The sequence below is a fragment of the Vulpes lagopus genome, chromosome 9, assembly GCF_018345385.1.
Source record: "Vulpes lagopus strain Blue_001 chromosome 9, ASM1834538v1, whole genome shotgun sequence".
In the NCBI taxonomy this organism is placed as follows: Eukaryota; Metazoa; Chordata; class Mammalia; order Carnivora; family Canidae; genus Vulpes; species Vulpes lagopus.
This window is the reverse complement of record NC_054832.1, coordinates 43,773,358-43,790,650: the sequence shown is the minus strand read 5'-3', so window position 1 is coordinate 43,790,650 and position 17,293 is coordinate 43,773,358. Positions and strand designations below refer to the sequence as shown.

The 17,293-nt window shown below is 37.1% G+C and overlaps 1 protein-coding gene across 2 annotated transcripts in view; it reads left to right on the top strand.

Moving 5' to 3' along the window:
- The window catches only part of LRRC69 (leucine rich repeat containing 69), a 91,456-nt gene that overhangs the window by 47,100 nt on the left and 27,063 nt on the right, over nucleotides 1–17,293 (top strand). For both annotated transcript variants that reach the window (XM_041768472.1, XM_041768471.1), the window contains one exon: nucleotides 11,567–11,668. In XM_041768472.1, the coding sequence (XP_041624406.1) occupies nucleotides 11,567–11,668 (102 nt within the window). The remainder of the gene's footprint in view (nucleotides 1–11,566; nucleotides 11,669–17,293) is intronic.

Below are 17,293 nucleotides of genomic sequence, written 5' to 3'. Positions count from 1 at the left end.
TGCTAATGTGTTGTTAGTAGTATTCATAAATATCAGTGTGTTACTCATACATACATGTTTTATAACATGCCTTTTCAATTTTTATTGTAAAGCACCATTGCTTGAAATATTTTCCTACTTTTCTGTTTCTTTGTTTTTTTCTTTCTTTTTTCCATTGGGTACCTAGATTATTATGGAAATTTGGGTTAATCATTGAATATTTTTAATTTTAGCCTGGTTTGTGCTTTCTTTGTAAACTTATAGTTGCCACTGGGCAGCCCTGGTGGCTCAGCAGTTTAGTGCCGCCTTCAGCCCAGGGTGTGATCCTGGAGATCCCGGATCGAGTCCCACATCAGGCTCCCTGCATGGAGCCTGCTTCTCCTTCTGCCTGTGTCTCTGCCTCTCTCTCTCTCTCTCTTTGTGTCTCTTGTGAATAAATAAATAAAATCTTAAAAAAAATTATAGTTGACAGCAAATTTACGTGTACAATGTTACATTGGTTTCAGGTGTATGACATAGCAGTATGACTCTCCTCTATTTTTAATGGGTGCATCATATTGACATTGTTTATGTTTAAGCAGTCTCCTGTTTTTTGACAGGTAGGAGATTTCAAACTTTTCACCACAATTAAAATGCTTCAATGAATGTCATTGTAGCTAATCTTTGCATATACCATTAATTACTTCTTTAGGAAAGATTCATTGCTAGATCAAAATTATGCATACTTTTACTGCTTTGATAAATGTCAAATTTTGCTTTAGAAAGCTCTACATTTCCAAGTTCTAAAATTGGTTCTGATTCTTGCTTTACCAAGGCAATATTTCATATATCTCTTTAAAGATATTAATTATACTAGTTACTTTAGAGTCCTGTCCTATTAGCTCTGTTTCTTCTGATATAAATTCTTGCCTCTATTATTTCTAATGCTATTGACACTCAGTGATTTTCAGGTAATTTTATTTTTAAACTTTCATCCTATTTTTAAATTTGGGATACTGGGGATTCCCTGAAAGCTGTCAGCTGTCTTTGCAGTTACTTTATGAGAGAAGAGAAAGTTCTTACAGGAATTTATATTGGTCAGTGACAGTAGAAAAAATGGTTGAAAATATTCCAGCAGGTATAATGCATGCTGATAGCTGTTTTGCCAGCCATTTAGGGTCCCTCTTACCTCTTTCTGTTCAAAGCACTGCATCTATTAGGCTGTAGGTGTGCAGGATTCAGGGAAAGGAGGTAATGGAGGTGGGAGGTGGATCATGGCTGTGGGATAAGAATGGATCCATAATATCTGCTAGCTTCTCCTCTCTGTTGTTTCACTACCCATTTTTTTCTGGAGACCTCTCCTGCCTCTGTGTATTGAGTTCCCTCAGTTCCTTGTGTGTGTGTGTGTGTGTGTGTGTGTGTGTGAATTTTTCCTTAGGCTTCCATAGTATCCTGGGTTGATATTTCCTTCTTCAAATGATACCATCTACAATAGTGTCTGTTCCTGTGAAAATTTCTCTTCTCGTTTTTAAGTGGCTATTTATTTTGTATTTTAAAAGGTATCTTTATATAATTTCTAGGGTTTGTCATGGAGAGGGATATTACTGATTGTGCTTAGTTTTACTATCTTGAAACTAGAAGTTACTTATATCAGTTTGCTAAAATATTTGCAGTACATGAAGGTGCCTTTACCTCTGTCTGATAGCACTTAAATGAAGCAAAGTATTGGGGGGAGAAAAAGGAAGACAAAATATTGGCTGATTCTAACAAGCCAGAAAAACAATAAATGTGACTTCATACATTAGACTATGGACTACATGTTGGTGTAATACTTAATTTTTCTAGAATGCTTTAAAGTTTACCACATACTTTGTCCTCCATCATTTGACCTTCACAATCAATGAGATGGATATAGGTTATATTCACACATCAGATACTCTAATGACTTGTACCAAGAGATTGTGTGGAGGAAAAGTTGTATGACAAACTTAAAAGAAAGAGTGTTTTAGTTAAAATAACAGTGACTGAAGGGAAGGTAAAGAAAAGCATTCAAGAATTCTTGAAATATTGATATCTAATTTGAATAAAGAAGAACAAAGATATGTGGAGAGAAATTAAAGGTGTTATACCTTTGAGAAGCTTTATTTAATACATGGGGGCTTGCATAGAAACCAAGGCAGAAGCTACAAACTGGCATTCTTTCTGCTGTCCTCATCATGAATCTGGCCACTAACATTTTAATTTCCTGTCAGAATAAAAAGAAATGGAAGACCAAACATCTCACAATTGGTTTTCAAACCATAAACAGCTTTTACAAAATCTTTGAATATCTTTCTTCTGGTTTACTACTCTGAATTGTTGCCTGATATGAATAAATTTTAAGATGGAATTCTTCAGTTTAAATTGTAGACTATCCAAGGGCAGAGGTTGGTAACTTTGATTTCTTTGTTATTTCCTAAGGAAAGTGCCTTTTATAGTTTGGTTACTGATGATTACTGCTTTCCATCTGTAACCAGGCCTGTGAGGTTTAGAAATATGGATGAAAAAAAAAAAAAGAAATATGGATGAAAGCATATCACTAGGTGTATGGCTTCCCTAGGTAGCGGAGAAGTACTAGTTACATAATTTGTTTTCAGAAGCCTGAAACTGTTTCTAAAGAGTCAGTTAACCAAGGTTTGAGAATCTTAGCTAGATTGAGAGAAGGGAGTAAATTTTTATATTTTGCAAAGAAGTCACAGAAAAGCACCCAAGAAGGTTAGTTGGAACAATTCTGAAATAGTAGAGAGAATTGTTTATCTGCTGTGAAGGTGGGAGAAGAGAATTCAATGACATGTTGAAATTGGTGTGCATGTTTTCTTTTGGCTCTTTGGTTGCAACATAAATAGAATTTAACTAGAGTTACATAGGGAAGAATAAGGAGACTCTCACAGGGATTCAAACAGGAGCTATGGTTAGCGGCTTGGTGGAGCTCAGAGGTATGGGAGTGAGTGTTCTCAGGTTAAGGAGCTGCTGGGATCTTCAGCAGCATGAACTGGTAGGTCATCACACTTGTCATAACTGGTTGGTATAATATTGGTATGTTGGTATAATGTAGCCATATTCCAAATGCTGCTCTGCTTATGCAGCATACACATAACCTGCTGTGGAGTTTCCAGCTCCTTGCCATAATAGCTGTTCTATTCCAGCTTCCAGAACTCAGCTGCAAATTATTTCCATGTTTCTTGGTTTAAATTCCCAAAAGAGTATATGATTAGGCAAGCCTGTTGGATCGCATATGATTGGACCAGACCTGTGACTAGCTTTCTTTGGCTCAAGAGTCAAGCCCCTGTTCAAGTGTCCAAGTAGAATCATACAATGTAAATGTGTAGGTGGTGGGGTCCCTGGGTAGTGGTGGAAGGTGGGGGTTGGAGCAGCATCAGCAGAGGAGGAAAAGTTTGGTGGTCCTAGTATATGTTTAATGGAGCTGAAACTTAAACAAGGCAATTTGATACCAGGTCTGTCTTCCTATACCCATACATGTTATATACTAAATCTTGCACTGCAACTGGGGATATAATGGTAAGGAACCAGATGGGGTCTCTGCTCTCTCTGAGCTATAATATAGTGGGAAAACGTATTAATCAAGTAATTAACATTATGAATATATAGATCCAAACTGAAATCAGTACACTAAAAGAAAGAACCACTGGTCTGTGAAAGAGATCAGTAGGCTGACTCAACAGATATGTTAGGGAAGGCTTCCTGGAGAAAGTGACATAAGCTGAGAACTGAAGAATAAGTAGGAATCAATTAGATGAAAGGAAAAAGACACATTTTTAGAGTGAACAGCATGTGGAAAGATCTTGGAAAGGAACATGGATGTTCAGGGAACTGGAGATAATTGAGCATGGCTAGAGCTCAGAGATTGGATGGGAGGAGTCCATGGCCAAAGAATATAGGATATAGGGTAAGAATTTTGATCTTTATTTGAAGGACTACACAAATCTCAAAGGATTTAGGCAAGGGGTGACATAATCAGATTTGCATTTTGAAAATATTTTGTCTGAAGTGTGGAGGATGTATTGGAGGAGACTAGAGGGAATGTTGGGTGAATTTCAGGTAGACACTTGCTGAAGCCAAGCAAAAAATTATGGTAACTTGGCCTAAGGTGGTAGTAGCAGGAGTATAAAGTCAAACTTTATACTCCTTCTTCAGGTCCTTCTTGGACCTGAAACAGATCCAAGAGACATTTAAGAGGTAAATTTGGATTTGGTGATGGCCTAGTAAGCTTTCTATTGTCTAGGATAGAAAATACTGGAAAAAGACCAGCCTTAGGAGAGCAAATCATGAGTTCAGTCTTGGGCATGGAGTTTGACTTGTATTTAAGACATGCAAGTGCAGATTTTGAGTAAGCAGTTGGCTAATAGGGTATGGAACCAGAGTCATTGGCATAGAGATTAAATTGAAATTGTGGATGTGGGTAAAATTGCCTAGGGTAAAGAAAATAAAATGAAAAGAATGTGGTGGGCTCAGTGGAGAACTATTTCATGGTTGGGCAAAGAATGATAGGCCAGCAAAGAAAAAGCCGAGTTAATTATGGCTAGCGTGCTGAGTAGAGGAGAATTTCTGGCAACCACTGAGGGCATTTTGGAAGTTGATGACTGTGATTCCTGTCTACCCTGCAGTGTGTCTCTGCAAATGGCACTTATTTGCATGAGTGCAAAGACAGGGAAAACTGATGGTGAGGATGACCCAGGCTTAGGTTTTCCTAAGCATAACTCATGAAAAGACAGAGGGCCAGAGGATTCAGACATGTCATATAGTTTACCAGATTTTTTTTTCAATATAGGAAAAGTTTTTAGAATTTTAAATAATTTTGAGAAACATATTTTGTGCATAAACATTTGTTCCCATTTCAAATATTTATTTTGGGTGAATTCCCTCAAGAAGAATTAACAAAGGGAAAGAATGATTTTCAGGCTTTTTGATGACATTGCAAATTTGTTTATAAACAGATTGCCCTAACGTTGTTTACGTTGGACGGTGGGCGTTCTAATGCTTATTTTTATTTTTTTTAAGTTTTTTGTTTAGATGTTTCTAAGAAGCTACGTTATTCATTTATTTTTATTGAAGTATAAGTTTCAGATGTACAATATAATGATTCAGCAATTCTATACTCAGTGCTCATCATCATAAGAATACTTTTTTTCCATAAGAATACTTTTAATCTCCTTTATCTACCCATCCCCTCACCCACCTCCTAATTTTTATTTTTTTTTGCATTTTGACAGACAAAACAAATGTACTCCCCCAATTCTTGTTTTTGTTACTCTTTTTCGATTGCTTTGTAGCTTGAGTAATTTTCTTTGGTTAAGGTAATTAGCTTATGCATGTGAGAATGCCTTTCCATTGTTTTTGCACATTAATGAAAACTTGTTTGGATTTTGAGTCCATGGGTCATCAGCATTTCCCCTCTCAAACAGGTAAATGTAGGATTCCATTTTTTTTAAAAGATTTTATTTATTCATGAGAGACAGAGAGAGAGAGAGAGAGAGAGAGAGAGAGAATGAGGCAGAGACACAGGCAGAGGGAGAAACAGGCTCCATGCAGGGAGTCTGAGGCCGGACTTGATCCTGGGACTCCAGGATCATGCCCTGGGCTGAAGGTGGTGCTAAACCACTGAGCCATGAGGGCTGCCCTGATTCCATTTTTAAAAAAAGACTTTATTTATTTATTTGAGAGAGAGAAAGAGCGTGCAAGCACAAGCAGAAGGAGAGGCAGAGGGAGAAGGAGAAGGAGGTTCCCCACTGAGCAGGGAGCCCAATGCAGGGCTCAATCCCAGGCCCCTGGGATCGTGACCTGACCTGAAGGCAGACAATTACCCAACTGAGCTACCCAGGCGCCCCTGTATGATTCCATTTTATTCTGAATTTTAATGGTATAGACAAATCTGAGAGCAGAGTGCTAAAAAGTAGGAAGTGCAATGATCTGAAGTGAAAAATGTAAAGAAAGCCAATGTTGCCAGAATGGAGAGAGGAATAGAGAAAGTGAGAGAATGAGTGCTAGGGGTCAAAGATAGTACAGGGTCCAATAATAAGAGACGCATAGGCCAGTGTGAGGATTTTGCATTTCATCTTGAGTGAGATGAGAACCACTGGATGGTTTTGGGCAAGGGAATGATATGATCTAATTTACATTGTAAGAAGATCACACTATTGAGGATGGAGCCCTCAGGGCCTGTGGAAACAAAAGCCTCTTCCCCTGCTTGTTCTCAGGTGGTTCGTGGACAGAAGTGGGGTATAAAGTAGATGTGGAGTGGAGATTGTGAAGAGATACAAACAAGCCCTTGTAGACCAGTTGTTTTTTTTTAGTGATGTTTAAATCAAGAGGCCTGAAGAAGATGCTGCAGCTACTGTCCCATCAGGTTAAGGCCCAGCGTACTGAAGGCAGGAAGCGGCCTTGGCTTGAGTCTTTGGCCACCTCTCCTTGGCCAGAATTGAGGAAGGGTGTGTGTGTGTGTGTGTGTGTGTGTGTGTGTGTGTGTGTAGAACTAGACAGTTAGCTATCTCTTTCCCTCTAATTTTCTCTTGGCCTCCCCTCTTCAACTCCTTCTAAGGGTCTTCTCTTGGGCCAAGTATCCAGCAGATACTGAAGGATCTTGACTTTTGGTCACTTTATGCCTGTTCTCACTCCCACTCATACAGAATGTGAGAGAAGGGTTCCCAGAACAGAGATTTTGGCTTCTTATGTTCAAATGATATCAGCCCACTCATTACACAATTTTGATTAGATATGAAGTTTATCATATATTTTCTTGAGTTTCTCATTGGTCACAAATCTTGTTTCTGTCCTTTTTAGAATTGTTTATATATTTTTTGAATGCCATAGCCTTACACTTAAAATCTTATTCTCGGGCAGCCTGGGTGGCTCAGCGGTTTAGTGCCTGCCTTCAGCCCGGGACGTGATCCTGGAGTTCTGGGATCGAGTCTCACATCGGGTTCCCCACATGGAGCCTGCTTCTCCCTCTGCCTGTGTCTCTGCCTCTCTCTCTCTCTCTCTCTCTCTCTATGTCTCTCATGAATAAATAAATAGAATCTTAAAAATAAAATAAAATAAATAAATAAAATCTTATCCTTTTTACCAGTTCGGCTTTACCTTATTTAGAACTTCTAATTCTTGCTACCAGGTAACCCATGAACTTTGTTTGGAATGGTCTGAAGAGCCCATGGTAATTTGCAGTTGCCCTACTTATTGGTTCTATTTTAGTCAGTATGAACTCTCAGCCTCCTTTCTCCTTGTTTACATTAAGAATGTCCTTGCTAAACCAGACCCTTGTGAGTTCTCTTATTCCTTTAGGCTAGTCTAAAGCAATGGAAGGATTTACTGAATTTATATATCGTTCCTGAGGCCTGGGGCTTTGGAAGAACTGATCCAAAGTACAATTGATCACCTCTGGAGAAGGCTTCGAACATTTTGAGTTCCCAGGGAGAGCTGTGTGTGCCTGGGGCTTCTGAGAAGACATCTATTAATTTACTAGTCATTTACTGGGCACCAGCTATGTTCTAAGTGCTGCATTTAGGGGTTGCATTCTGTAGGTACTTAAGATATGGTTCTTAACGAGACCAAAGTCTGATGGATGAAGATCGACTTTTCAACAATGATTGTTTCGTAGAATTAAAGGTGGTCTCATTTATATATAAGGTGCAAAAAGTAGACTGGGAAACATTTGGTAGAAGTCAGAGAATCTTAGGTAGATATATTTTCATCTTGAGGAAGAGGTGATCCAGGATGGAGTAAGTAGAAGGCACAGTATGGGTAATAACTGTGAGATAAGACACAGGCATCTCGTGAGACCCCTACAATATCTCAGAATGGCTGGTGTATAAGGGTGAAGGTGGCTTCCTAGGATAGAGGGTTGGAGAGACTGGCTGAGGAAAGCCAATTATGTCATACTGGGGCTTTTTAATTTATTCTGTGGACAAAAGAGAACACTGAAACATCTTAAGCAGGGTTGTATTATGATCAGATTCTCATTTTAAAAGATAACTTTGGCAGCAAACGTTTGCAGAGAGGCTACTTTGAGTACTATTGCAATAATTCATATCAGGTGAGGGCCTTAATCCATGCAGTGAGGGTTAGTGGCTGGGATTAGGAGTGGAAGAGATTCTGCAGAGGTAGTGAGGAGGTGGGTGGGAGAATGGGATGTAAATAAGGGATGGATTCCAGGGGTGTGGGGGGGGGGTGCAGTCAGTTGTGAGTATCCACTCTTGGTTTTGGCTCAGATCATGGTCTTGGTTGTGAGATTGAGCCCTGTATCGGGCTCTGTGCTGAGCATGGGGCCTGCTTAACTTTCTCTCCCTCTCCTCTCACTCATGTTCTTTCTCTCCCTCTCTCAAACAAACAAACAAATAAACAAACAAACAAATAAATCTTTAAAAAAAAAAAGAAAGGATAGATTCCAGAAATTTTAAGAAGGTAGAACTGAAACAACATGGAGGGGTATTTGATGTGGGTGATGAGAAAAAGGAAGGAGGAAAATGTGGAGGAAACATGAGTTTAGTTTCAAATGCTGGAATTTATGGCGATTGGGGGACCTCCAGCTGGAGATGTTCCACAGGTAGCCAAATATTTGAGGGCATTACTCAGGAAGTTCATTTGTAAAGGTGGTCAGTGCAAACAACTTCAGCACAAAGTTCCTCGAATCTTTGATTTTAATGAGCTTTCCCAGGCTTCACTTTACCAAATCGCCTCCACACTCATGTCTGGATCTTGCCATCATTTTCACCTACTCCTATTTTCCAGTTCCCTATTGCTTTACAATCATATCTTTTTTTTTCTTTTGTGTCACTGAAACTTCATATCACCTTATTGCTTTTACTCCTGGTCCACCAAAACATTGTATTATTATTTCTTTTTCTATCTAGTCTAGACCATAAAGCACAAAGCATTTACTTTTTAGTATGTACAGTGCACCCATTCCCTTGCTTTCTGCTGTATCCATTCTGCATACTCTTAGTGTTGGATTTGGGTTGCTGGGTGCTAAATAGAAGCAATTCATAGACAGAGCCCACCACAAATGTGGGATTCCAGTAAGTCCCTCGGCACCTCTGTATAATATTTTTGCTTGTCCCTGGCCAGGTTTCTCTTCAAAAATCTGTAGCACATTCCAGACTTTCACCACCTTCTTCATGTCTCCTTCCACAGTGACACCTCGTTTCACAACTCAGTTAACAGATGGTCTTACTCTCGATTTTAGAGACAAAATTGAAGGGAACGTGTCTGACTCCATCAATGATCCAAGCCCACACCTTGAAATGTATCCCTGCCTGCACTTACACTTCTGGCCACAGAGGAGGAAATAATTCAAAGGTGTTAGTATTCAAAGATCATTCTGTGTTCACATGATCATTATTATTTCAATCATCCTTTTCTCTAATCTCTCTCTGTTGGCACTTGCCTACTACATGCTCAAGTGATCTTCATCTTAAAAAAAAAAAAAAATAAAAACCCTTATTTGAACCTTCATTTCCCTGCGGCTGCCAATCCCTCTCCAGTTACGACAGGTTAGTGAATGTTTATCATTTTTTTTTTACCTCTAAATCAGGGTTTTCCAACTTCAACACTATTTTGGGCCTGATAATTCTTTGTGGGGGCTGTCCTGTGCATTGTAGGATGTTTAGCAGCATCCCTGCTCTTTACTACTTATATGCCAGTAATACTCCCCTTTCCCCAGTTACAACAACCAAAAATGTCTGTAAATCTCAGTTATGGGGGAGGGGCAAAATTGTTCCAGTTGAGATAAAACTCATAACTCTTTTCTTGTTTGAGTAGGCATGAGCAAAGAGACTCTGAAAAGATGTAACAGCATCTTATTAAATAGAAGAGAATATAACTGATTGTGCTACTAGAGTGACAACGGCCAAAAATATTGTTCTGTTAAGAAGTGAGGCTGACCAGAAACCCAATAGTGCACACAGAGAGAGGGTATGAAAAATGTTCTGGGGAATATTCAAAATGGACATTGAGAGATTGTGTGACTTCAGGTTATTGAGTGACTTCAGGTTATTGAAACTTATCTGCTGCAAAGCACATACTAGTGAATTTCATTAATTTCTTCTCATGAAGATGACTTCTTTCTGAAATATTTTGTGTATTAAGTTAGTAAACTGAGTAACTCATTAACATGTATGATGGAAGCATAGTGACAGGGTTTGAAGAGAATAGAAACGTATGCCCTTTGAACTGTGGTCAAAATTGAAATTATGTTCATATATTTTAATGATATTTACATATAGCAAGATATTCAAGTTTTTATCTGTTTTGAAAGAAGGCTATGAGTTATGATATAAATTAGGGAGTATTATTCTTTAAGACAGAAAGGGAAAAAAATGACAGTTCCCTTAAGCACAGGGAGTGCTTTCTTCATTTCAGCATGCCCAGCACTGACTAAGGGCTACCCTTGGATTCAGCTCTCTAGGTTGCTTCCTGATGGTGGACAACATAGGAAACTGCATTAGCAAAATCAGAATGTCTGTTGTGGAACTAGAAGACAAGGTGATTCCAGCATGGCCTTGAGCTCTGTATTTTATTTCAAAATGCTATCTATGTTGTAAAAATTTCCTGAGACTCTTAAGACCTAGTGACATGATGCCCTGGAAAGATATTTTATCAATTATTTTAATTTGTTGAATGCTTGCTGTGTTTCAAACTCTAAGCTGTAATCAGGAAAATATCTCAAATTCTCCCATAAGTGTAATGATGCCAGCTCATCCTGGCTCACAAGAACCAATTTTCCACCTCTCTTCCCAACTCTCTTTTTGGTGACTGGAATCAGCCATGATAAGAGTATTTACAGGAATGAATCAAAACATTCCACAATTCAGGGCTTTACTTTTTTTTTTTTTTTTTTCTCAGAGAACTGCATTACTAGCATACCACTGCAGATAGAGGTCTTTTTTCTTTCACCTGAATCTGAGGCTCAGAAAAGTAATTTTCTAAATGAATTTAACTTTGAGTTCACACATGAGTTCTTGGGAGGCAAGGCACAGTATTTATTAATATAGGAGAATCCTTTATTTTTCTACTAAAATGGTAGACTCAAATGGTAGACAATTGAATTTTGGTTCTTCATAGAAGATTCAATATCCTTGTGAATTATATTCTCTTTTTTAAAAATTTTCACTGTGCATAACAGGTTATAGTGAAAACATTTTGATTTTCCTTTGTCTCTCTTACCTTTCTCACTGAGCATAAATGGATCATGGTTCATAGTCTTTGAAACTGGATTTTGGTATATATTAGAATATTATTTTTCATCATACTTGGTTTTCTAACAAATACATTATTTGCAAAATGTTCCCAGCTTTTAATTGACTAAACTCTATGCTATTACTAATTAGTCCTATTATCTTGAACAAGTTTTCAGTTATCTAATGGGGTGGATGCCACCAGGGACCTCTAAGATCATTGCCTTTCATGCCAGCATGAAGACTCTTATGCTTCTAAAAATTAGAATATGTCATACTGTTAAAATACTAACACGGACTGTAAGTCCTAAGTAAAGTAAGATACAGCCTCAAAAGTGAAGTTTGTTATTTATCATACGAGGAAGTTTTTTTTGTTTTGAAAGTTTCAGAATCTGAAGCTGAGGGAATTCTACTGTGAAGGAAACCCATTGTTCCTGAAGAAGCCAGTTAATGCTATACAACAGGAGGACGCCTGGAGTCTACAGGTGAAGCCTTACATCATTTATATACGTTTTCAAACTAAAGCCGTGATTTAAGTTTTAAAGAGTTCTCTTTAAAGCCTTATTGCAAGCTGGCAAATGATTACTGTCCATTGGCACTGTGGATCCTAGACATAATTTCTGACTTGCTTACAGAATCTAGGGTAATTTTGGTTTCTAGGGCAACCAAATTTGGAGAAATGGAAACCTTTTGTTAATAAAAAGAAAAGAGAGGAATTTTTTTTTCACTTTAACCTACCAAGTATTTTCTTCAGTATTATCTAAGGATGTATTTGATTAGTTCTTACCAGGGTCTTTGCCTCTTCCATCCTATTTTCACTTGTCCCGATTTCTAGTGGATGAATGAATATTATCCAGAAATCATGTTAATTTTAGTCAGATAAATTGATGATATTAAAACATGGAATAGAAAAGCATATTTAAAGGATTTTCTTTGTGTGCTTTTGGTGATAGATGAATTAAAGATTGCAGATCTTCCCACATTTGAGTCTCCATCATGAATTTGGACTTTTCAGGTTCTAAGTACTTAATAGGAATTAACTAATTTAGTCATCTAATAAACTTAAAAAGGGTAGTACCATTATTGTCCCCCTTTTACAGATAAACTGAGACCCAGATAGATTAAATAACTTGTCTAAGTTCACAGAGCTAGTAGGTGTTGGGATGATAAAACTCACTGAAGCAGCTGATCTTCAGATTCTATGCTCAGAAAGCTCCATTGTCTCAGAAGGCTGCTGCTAGTAGGTGAGGGAAAAGGAAATGGAGGTAGTCCCTTCCTGGAAGGAGTTCTGATGCATGGAGGGGACTGAATGGTCAGTTAACCCTACGTGGCAGTGGTCTCTTTGGGAGCCCTTGAGGTCAAGAATGTTGTCCTGTGGCTGGGATAGAGATGCAGAGTAAGAGAGCAGTATTTCTTTCCTCATTTTTAGAACTGTGAGGACCCAGGAGCACAAGCATTTTACACACACGCACACACGCACACACGCAAACACAGTTGACTCTTGAACAACACAGGGGCTAGGAGCGCCAGCCCCATGCAGTCAAAAATCCATGTATAACTTTTTGACTCCACCAAAACTTAACTACTAATAACCTAAGGCATAAATACACATAACAAATAGGTGTTAATGTACATATGTATTATGTACTGAATTCTTACAAGAAAGTGAGCTAGAGAAAAACTGTTAAGAAAATCATAAAGAAGAGAAAATACATTCATAGTACTATACTGTATTGAAAAAATTCACTGTTTCTGGAAACTAGAGGGGCTTAACACCATGAGTTTTTAAAATATTTTGTTTTGTTTTAGCGCATTGTGAGTTTTTACAGTCAGTGGAGCTTAACACCCCAACTTTAAAAATTATCAGCTTGGCTCTGGGAGAGCCTAAGGGTGATAAAAAACTGAGTTCTTACCCTTAAAGAGACAGCATAATAAACAGCTCCAGTGATACAGCATAGAAGTGACAGTTTGACAAACACTTGAGGTATGGGAGAGAGATTTGTTTACTAATCTCAGAGATTGTGCGGGAAGGGCAAGGATCTTTGGGAGACTTCTCTAAGAACAAAAGAGCTGGAAGTCTCTATTTCCTACCACCCCTCAGCCTAGATATACAAACATATATAGGAATCAGCAGAGTGTGAACACTCCAGCTAGCTTGCTAACAATGTGCCCCACACAAACTGAACAGGAGCAAGAAAAAAAATTAATAAAAAATGAGTTCAGCTTAAGGAAACTAAGCAGCACCATCAAGTGTAATAGCATTCACATTATAGGGATCCCAGAGGAGAAAAGAGAGAAAGGAGGCAGAAAATTTATTTGTGGAAATAATAGCTGACAGCTTCCCAAATCTGGGGAAGGAAACAGATCCAGGAGGCACAGAGAGTCCCCAGCAAAATAAACCCCAGGAAGCACACCAAGAACATTATATTTAAAATGGCAAAAAGTAATGATAAAGAGAGAATTTTAAAAGCAGCAAGAGAAAACAGTTACATAAACACCATAAGACTATAAGCTGATTTTTCAGCAGAAACATTGCAGGCTAGAAGAGAGTGGTATGTTATATACAAAGTATGGAAAGAAAAAAACCCTGCAATCAAGAATATTTTATTCAGCATGGCTATCATTCAGAGTAGAGGGAGTGATAAAGAGTTTCCCAGGCAAACAAAAGTAAAAGGAATTCACCACTAAGCCAGTCTTGTAAGAAATGTTAAAGGGGTTTTTTTTAGTACAAAGGAAAGACCATAAGCAAGAGTAAGAAAGGTAGGATGGATAAAAGCAGTAAAATTAAGTTTATCTATAAAAATAAAAGGATTTATAAAATCAAAGTATGTAAAGTAAAAAAAAAAAAAAAAGTAAAAGAAAAAAAACAACCCAAAGTATGTAAAGTATGACACTATGTAGGAAAAATGTGGAGAGGACAGGAATAAATATTTAATGCTTTTAAGATGAATTCAAACTTGTGACTATCAACTTAATATAGATTGTTACATGTACAACATGTTATATGTAAACGTAATGGTAACAACAAAACAAAAAACTGGTAATAAATATGCAAAAAATTAAGTAATCTAAGTATATCACTAAAGAAGGCTAACAAACTATGAGAGGAAAGCAAGACAAGAAAGGAAAGAACTACAAAACAACCATAAAACAAGTAACAAATGTCAATAAGGACATATCTATCAACATTTAATTTGAGTGTAAATGGACTAAACATTCCAATCAAAAGACATAGTGTGTCAGAATAGATTAAAAAAAGCAAGACCTATCTATATGCTGCCTACAGGAGACTCATTTCAGACCTAAAAAGACATGCGGTTTGAAAATGAAGGAATCGAAGACCACTTATCATGCAAATGGAAGCAAAAAGAATGCCAGGGTAGCAATACTTATATCAAACAAAATAGACTTTAAAACAAAATCTGTAACAAGAGACAAAGACATGTATAATAATAAAGGGGACAATCCAAAAGAAGACAACAATTATAAATATTTATGCACTCAATGTAAGAGCACCCAAATAAAACAGCCATTAACAAACATGAAGTAATCAGTAGTAATACAATAATAGTAGGGGACTTCAACAGTCCACTTATTTCAATGGACAGATAATCCAAACAGAAAATCAACAAGGAGAGAATGGCTTTGAATGCTATGTTGACCTGGAGGGATCTAACAGACATATTCGAACACCCCATCCTAAAACAGCAGAATACCCATTCCTTTAAAGTACACATGAAACATTCCCCAGAATAGATTGTGTTAGTCCACAAGAGAAGTCTCAACAAATTAAAAAAGATTGAAGTTATACCATGTGTCTTTTCCAATCACAATACTATGAAACTAGAAATCAACCACAAGAAAAATCGAGAAAGAACACAAATGCATGCATGTTAAATAGCATGCTACTAAACAGTGAATGGGCAATAAATCAAGGACAAAGTAAATAAATACATGAAGACAAATGGAAATAAAAACACAGTGGTCCAAAACCTTTGGGATACAGCAAAAGATGTTTTAAGACAGAAATTTATACAATACAGGCCTACCTCAAGAAGCAAGAAAAATCTCAAACTAACCTTACATTTAAAGAAGAACCAAAAGAAGAAGAAGAAGAACAACAACAACAAAATACAAAACAAGCAAGAAAGAACAAACAAAACCCAAAGCAGTAGAAGGAAGGAAATAATAAAGATTAGAAGAGAAACAAATGGAATAGAAACCAAAACAAACAAAAAAAGAAAAACCCAACCAACTAACCAAACAAAACCCATAGAATAGATCAATGAAGCCAGGAGCTGGTTCTTTGAAAAGATCAACAACATTGATAAATCTTCAGCCGGGGGTGGGGGGGGGGAGAGAGAGAGAGAGAGAGAGAGAGAGAGAGAGAGAGAGAAAGGACTCAAGATCAGAAATGAAAAAGAATAAATAACAACAAACGGCACAGAAATGCAAAGAATTATAAGGGAATAGTATGAAAAATTACATGCCAACAAATTGGACAATCTAGAAGAGATGGAGAAATTCCTAGAAACATAACCTCCTAAGACTGAATCTGGAAGAAACAAAAATTTGAACAGACCGATTATCAGTGATGAAATTGAATCAGTAATCAAAAAACTCCCAAAAAACGAAAGTCCAGGTCCAGATGGCTTTACAGGTGAATTCTACCAAACATTTAAAGAAAGTTAATATCTATTCTTCTCAAGCTATTCAAAAAAATGGAAGAGCAAGGAAAGCTTCCAGATTTATTCTATGAGGCTAGCAATACACTGATACCAAAGCCAGATCAAGAAACTACAAAAAAATTAACTACAGGCCAATATCTCTGATGAAAATAGATGCAAAAATAATCAACAAAATATTAACAAATTTGAATCCAAAAGTACATTTAAAATTTCATTCACCACAATCAAGTAGAATTTGTTAAGATGCAAGAATGGTTCAATATTTGCAAACCAATAAATGTGATACATCATATCAACAAGAGGGATAAAAATCATATGATTATTTCAATAGATGCAGAAAAAAGCGTATGACAAAGTATAACATCCATTCATGATTAAAAACCCTCAACAAAATAGGTTTAGAGGGAACAAACATCAACATAAAAAAGGCCATATATGAAAAACTCACAGTGAACAGTATACTCACTGGGGGAAAACTGGTGACTTTTCCCCTAATATCAGGAACAAAACAAAGATGCCCACTCTGACCACTTTTATTCTTCATGGTACTGGAAGTCCTAGCTTCAGCAATCAGACAATAAACAAAATAAAAGGCATCCAGATTGGTAATAAGGAAGTAAAGTCTTCCCTATTTGCAGATGACATGATACCACATATAAAAAATCCTAAAGACTCCACCAAAAAACTACTATAACTGATAAATGAATTTAGTAAATTCATAGGATACAAAATCAATATACTGAAATCTGTTGCATTTCCATACACTAATAACAAAACAACAGAAAAGGAAATTAAGTAAACAGCTTTATTTATAATTGCACCAAAAATATTAAAATACCTGGGGATAAACTTAACCAAGAAGGTGAAGATTTGTATTCTGAAAACTATAAAACATCAATGAAGCAGACTGAAGATGACACAAACAGATGGAAAGAGAGTTCATGCTCATTTAATATTGTTAAAATGGCCATACTACCCAAAATGACCTACAGAATGCAGTCCTTATCAAAATACCTACAGTGTCTTTCACAGAACTAAAACAAATGATCCTAAAATTTGTATGAAACCACAAAAGACCCCAAAAAGCCAGATCAAAACTGGAGGAATCTCAATTCCAGATCTCAAGATATACTACAGATCTCAAGATGTACTACAAAGCTGTAGTAATCAAAACAGTATAGGACTGGCACAAAAAGACACATAGATCGATGGAATAGAATATAGGGCCCAGAAATAAACCCGTGATTATATGGTCGACTAATCTACAACAAAGGAGGTAAGAAAATAAAGGGGAAAAAAGGTCTCTTCACCAAATGCAGTTGGGAAAAGTGGACAGCTACGTGCAAAAGATTGAAACTGGAGCATTTTTTTACAGCATACATAAAAATACTGATAATGGATTAAAGACCTAAATGTGAGCCA